Source organism: Phanerochaete carnosa (genome assembly GCF_000300595.1).
Source record: "Phanerochaete carnosa HHB-10118-sp unplaced genomic scaffold PHACAscaffold_103, whole genome shotgun sequence".
Taxonomy (NCBI): domain Eukaryota; kingdom Fungi; phylum Basidiomycota; class Agaricomycetes; order Polyporales; family Phanerochaetaceae; genus Phanerochaete; species Phanerochaete carnosa.
The window spans coordinates 2,328-8,010 of NW_006767730.1; the positions used below are offsets into that span (position 1 = coordinate 2,328).

Below are 5,683 nucleotides of genomic sequence, written 5' to 3' on the forward strand. Positions count from 1 at the left end.
ATAGTATAGCAGCCCAAAGAGCGATTGTGTCTCTTCGGTCCGACGCCCTGACAGAGATCGTCGATCTAACTGCTATCTCTTTTCCGACACCCAGCCTCAGCCGGTTGCCACGTCGTACTCAGGAATATCTGCTTGCACTGCGCAAAGCGTTTAACACCACCTATGGTAGGGCGGTGTACGATTCTAATTGGACGGAGCTCTGTCCAGCCGCCTAAGGGCTGGTGATTACAGAGGTGGCTTCGGGGTGTGTGATGTGGTAAAAGACGCGCAAGTGCACGGAGAAAGGTTCCAGGGGTCCGGGTCTTGATGCGATAGAATTCGGTAGGGTTAGGAGCTAGGGTGAGAGTTGGATGTGCGTATAGGGTGGATCGTCGTGTGAAGATGTGTGATGGTTGGAGTGGGAGTGGCGAGGATCGTCGTAGGGCAGTTGGTGGAGACTCGAGCTAATGTCAGCAACTAACAATCCAACTGGACTGAGCTACGACAGTGCTGAGGAGACAGACGAGAGGAATGTGAGTGAGGAAAGACCAGCTCGAGTCTGGCTTGTTATTGAGCAGTACAGGCTCCTTATATACATGTCAGACTGAATACCTAGAATATCCTACGAATATACGGAGGTGTATAGAAAGTGAAAGAATACCATGGAATCCGGGAGAACCATCCGGATTGTGTAATATTCATGACACTATGGCTGTGTGGTACTAGCCCCGTTTCCTAATTTGCCGAGGTAATACATAGCTGAAAGGCCGGATTTTGATGCAGGTTGACGTGCGCCGACTCGCACCAAGCAGCGGCTTTGTCAGTGCGCCTCGTACGCATTGTTACGATGTTCGGCGTCGTACACCGACAATGAACGCGTTCCCGTCGCTCGACACGCGGGCAGATCACTTGACAAATGCTCAGCCTTGACCTGTAGCACTCAGAACAACTTGACTTTCCCAAGTCGAGGTTCATTGCTAAGCTTTTGTTAGCTGACGCAGCGCACTCGCAGGGGTGACGGCCCCCGACATCGGTCATCCCTGCTCCAGGATGAGCGCTGCGCGGCCGATGAGTGGTTGCGCTCAACAGCGTTGCAGCTGTATCGTCATCCAGCTGTCCACACGCTTGTTTTAATGTCAATCTGCAGTGGTCAGCGCCGCGATGCTTACGTGACTGAGCGGACCAGCAAGTTCTTGATCTCTTCGGGGGCCTTGGCGAGCCACAATGCTGGTGGGTATATCCAGATCTCTGAGATGTATTTAAGGAGACGTCGGCCCCATGCAGAGATTCCAGCAGCTCCCCCGAAGTCTACAGTGCTCTGCTGTCCACGTCTCTCTCGCCTCTTGTGCACCAACCATGTCTCACGGCAAACAGTTCACTCTTTTCTCTCACAAGAGAGGCCCGAACGGATGGTACGCATTCTCGTCTCAAGACTTAAGGTGATATGGTCCCGCTGATCGTGTTTTGCATTATTATAGGAAGGTCGCCTTGGTCCTTGAGGAACTTGGCTTGACCTACGAGTCGGTATATCTCGACTTCCAGAAGAGCGAACAGAAGGCTCCCGAGTTCATCAAGTACAACCCGAACGGGCGTATCCCTGCGCTGATTGACCACAGCAACAGTGACTTCATCGTCTGGTGGATCCCCTTAATCCCCTCACGCATGTCGGCTCGCTGATTTGCGCGCCACAGGGAGTCCAATGCTATTATCCAGTACATTGTCGACAAGTACGATAAGGGGCACAAGCTGTCGATCGCGCCTGGCACTGACGAGTACTACATTCAGCTCCAATGGCTCTATTTCCAAGCATCTGGCCAAGGCCCATACTTCGGCCAGGCCGGCTGGTTCACGTTCTACCACCCGGAGAAGGTCCCGAGCGCGATAGAGCGGTACAAGAACGAGATTAAGCGTGTTTTTGGTGTCCTGGAGAGCGTGCTGTCGACGCGGGAGTGGCTCGTCGACAGCAGACTAACCGTCGCAGACCTTTCCCTTGTACCGTAAGTATAATTGATTGAGCTGATGAGACGCTGGTTGCTTATGGGTTATATTCGCAGGTGGAATCACCTCACTACTCCGCATCTCGAGGATGTTGACTTTGAGAAGGAGTTCCCAGCCACCGCCAAATGGCACAACAAGCTCCTCAAGCGCCCAGCCGTCGAAAAGGTCTGGGCGGAGCGCACCAGGCTGCTCGCCCAGCCGTGAACCAGGAGCAGGATTGTGTTTCTCGGGACTGTGGTACACTAATCCGTCCAATGAAATCTATATACATATGTTTATGCTCATTTCTATGTGATACCAATACAACTAGGTGCCATCAGAGACCGTGCCATCGATTGTACAGCCAGCCCTGAAGATTATGGAGGTTTTCCGCTCTCTTGTCTGCCCAGCTGCTGCGCGGGACGGAGCAGGGGCTGCTGGCGCTGAGGGGCCTATGGGTCTCGCGTACGAGACTGCAGCGCTCTCGCGCTCGAGTCCTACGATGCGCGAGCTCCAACCTATGTCGGCGGAACACGCGCGCGTGTGGGTACGCTTTGTCAGAACTGGGCGATTACGTTATTGCCCTGTACGGACTAATGGGGATACATCACATGACCCCCGATTATGTTGTAGTAATACGGACTAGATTACTCATGCTTACTGTACACGCTTACATACAGGTAGTACCATAGGTCCCTTAGCGGTATCAGGAGTCCTGACTCTCATGTATATATACTGGCCTTGTAGCACAGAATACGATAAGAGTTCAGTCGCACTTTAACAGGTTATGAGCCCCGGCCTCACGGCCACTCTACCCCCACTCTACTAGTCTCATTGCTGAAGAAGACCCCTCGGGAAACCTCGGTCCTATTCACCCAGTTTAAACAAAGTTTATCCACGCAGTTTACGAGTAAGTCTCGTTGCGTGCTAGTGGCAGACGGAGCGCTCACGCGTTCATTCCTGCGTAATTTCTAGTGCCAAAGGATTTGCCCGCTCGTCCCCCTCACTCCGTTTTCCAGCGGTACAAGCACTCCGCCGGCTACGCGCCCGCCTCAGGCAACGCCAACGACCCCGTCGAGACCGTCCCGTACAGTAAACGCCGCGGCAAAGAACTACGCCCGCCGACTCCAGCGCTCACTCTCCCGTTCCCTCCGAACTCACACGAGGGTAGGCGCCTACGTCGCGAACAGTTCCGCGAGCGCTACGCAACCGACAAGGCCGACTTCGAGCAGCGTCTAGCTGCACGCGAAATCCAACAGGCGCGCGAACGGATCCTCGCCGGTCCGTCAAAGCCGACACTCGAGCAGCGTCTCGCTGCCATCCCACCGGCGACACATACGCCGATCGCCCCGAAGCCGATACTCATCGACTTCGACAAGCACACTCCCGCAGACCTCGTCCGCATCTTCACACCGAAGTTCGACGGCACGCTCAAACGCCTCGACGTCTTTGAGACTCTCGAGCTCGACGACCTCAACTCCGATCGAGTCCGCAATCTCCGCCGACTCATCGAGCAGCTCACGCGCATCAAGCGCTGCCTAGCGGACGTCTGTAACGTCATCAAATACGAGGAGTGGCGCAAGTGGGAATTAGGGTGCAAGGAAATAGGGGATATCTCGTTCAAAGGGCTACGCAAGAACAAAGCCCGGATTGTACAAGCGCTTAGCGCAGTTTACGTGAACGGATATTTTGACGCAGTTAGGTTTTACGAGAACAAGTAGATACTTTGTATACAACACTATTGTAACAATCAGAAAGAAGTTCTACTCGGAAACCTGACTACTGTGTGTTTATCCTAAGCGACAACAAGTGTCGTAGTTTAACTGGTCCCTTCGTCCAATCCCAACTCTATCCACCTCTCGGCTAAATCGGCTTAGCTGGGATAAGTGGCTCGCTCAACAGCGTTCACAATCACTACCTCTCAGGAGACAAATACGGTACCTGAAACCGTAGAGACAAAACAGGAAACCGTCGCAGAATTCAGACAGCGACTGAATATAGTAGACGACATAGAGACAGACTGGGAAGCATTCACAGCACACGAACAATATGTCGAAGTGTTGCTAACCCCGTTCTACTTCCACAAACACGTCCAAGAACCGCCAAGCTATAACGCTACAGCAGAGTTAACAAACCACGACGAAGACGTAATCCATTTCTTCTTCCCCACAAGCTCCGACACATATTCGGAACCATACGCTTGTTACCTCGACCAGGAAGATATTGGAGAAGATCTATATTATAGACCGATCAATCAGACATACGATCTCGCATTCTTGGAAGAAGATTGGGAATCACTTCGAGCGACACGAGCCAAATCATACGAGCTCGATCTCAGTGACTTCTTTTACGACGTCGGTTTAACTCTAAAGGAACGTGAAACACTCTACGCATACGCTCGCCTCCTCTACGTACACGATAACAATGTCATCCTCTTCTGACCTGACCAAGCTCGCCACATCCACCATCCCGCAATTCGACGGCACCAACTATAAAAAGTGGTCCGACGCGATCCGAGCCTTCCTGCGCTACCAGGGCGTCTGGTACTTGATCCAGGGATACGGCTCCACAGCGACCGTTCCTGTCCCTGGTCTTGCCAGACCAATAGCTGCGACAGGTACACCCACGGCCACGGAAATCCTAGCTCAAGCTGCATGGGATGAGAAAAATGACAAGGCGCTGGGCATCATCCAGCTCTACGTCGCGCAGAACCTTCGTCATCTCGTCGATGACAAGTTCTTGGCCCTAGACGCATGGACCGCGATCAAGGCCGGCTACGAGAAACCCGGAGCGGTAGGCGCATTCGTCGCCTTCCAGAAGCTGTTCAATGCACAGCTCTCTGACAGCTCCGCACTCGGCCCGCAACTCGACGCGCTCACAGAGCAGTCCAACCAGGTCAACGCGGCGGGAATAGAAGTCAAACCTCAGCTTCTTGCCTTGCTCATGATCAACGCTCTCCCCAAGTCGTACCAGACCATTGCTGGTACAATTCTCACAACGCAGACTGATGTTACGCTGCTCACAGCGGCGCTCATCAAGCCCAAGATCGTCGAGGAGGAACAGCGCCGCGTCGCGAATCGCACTCAAATTGCGCGCGTCTCGAAGGCGCCACTCCTCGACAAGAAATGTGAGAAGTGTGGTCGCAAGAATCACACGACGGAGCAACACTGGGACACAAAGCCGGCGAATTCTGGCTCGAGTTCCGGTAACGGCAACAACACGCAGCAGCAGCAGCAGGGTGGCGGAAAGCGCAAAAAGGGAAAGGGAAAGGGCAAAGCGAAGGACAATACCGCGACGACCACACAGACTGTAAATACCATACGAATAGTCGATGTACCTGTAGTAGCTAAGATCGAAGAGGAATCCATCTCTGTTTCTCTTTATGCTACGGGTGTCAAGTCTAAGTGGATGGTCGACAGCGGTTGCACAACACATGTCACACCGTATAAAACTGACTTTATTCGGTACCATGAATTCCCTAAGCCAGGTCATGCACACACGGCCGGTAAAGGTCAGACTATCGAAATCAAAGGTCACGGTGAAATCGCTCTGCAACATCGTCTCACAGATGGACGAATTCAGCATATCCGGTTAGAAACCGTATTATACGTACCGGAAGCCGCAGAACGGTTCTTTGCGCCCAGAATGCCTCTCAATAACGGTCACCGTATTGAGATGGATGGCAAGAAGTTTAAGTTACTCCGCGGGTCAGACCCAACAAAGCGGA

The 5,683-nt window shown here is 53.0% G+C and overlaps 3 protein-coding genes across 3 annotated transcripts; all 3 read left to right on the top strand.

Annotated features, from left to right (window-relative positions):
* Positions 1-1,335: 1,335 nt before the first annotated feature.
* Positions 1,336-2,181, top strand: PHACADRAFT_107626 (uncharacterized protein; the record flags this gene model as incomplete). Its single annotated transcript, XM_007402326.1, has 4 exons — positions 1,336-1,391; positions 1,458-1,616; positions 1,671-1,976; positions 2,034-2,181. The coding sequence occupies 4 exons, from the start codon at positions 1,336-1,338 to the stop codon at positions 2,179-2,181; spliced, it is 669 nt and encodes a 222-aa protein (XP_007402388.1).
* A 769-nt stretch (positions 2,182-2,950) lies between these two features.
* Positions 2,951-3,677, top strand: PHACADRAFT_107628 (uncharacterized protein; the record flags this gene model as incomplete). The annotated part of the gene is made up of 2 exons (XM_007402327.1): positions 2,951-3,038; positions 3,196-3,677. Coding segments are annotated over 2 exons (570 nt in total), but the record flags the coding sequence as incomplete, so codon positions are not given.
* Positions 3,678-4,380: 703 nt separating this feature from the next.
* PHACADRAFT_79227 (uncharacterized protein) lies at positions 4,381-5,184 on the top strand (the record flags this gene model as incomplete). The annotated part of the gene is made up of 2 exons (XM_007402328.1): positions 4,381-4,761; positions 4,852-5,184. Coding segments are annotated over 2 exons (714 nt in total), but the record flags the coding sequence as incomplete, so codon positions are not given.
* Between the last annotated feature and the right edge of the window lie 499 nt (positions 5,185-5,683).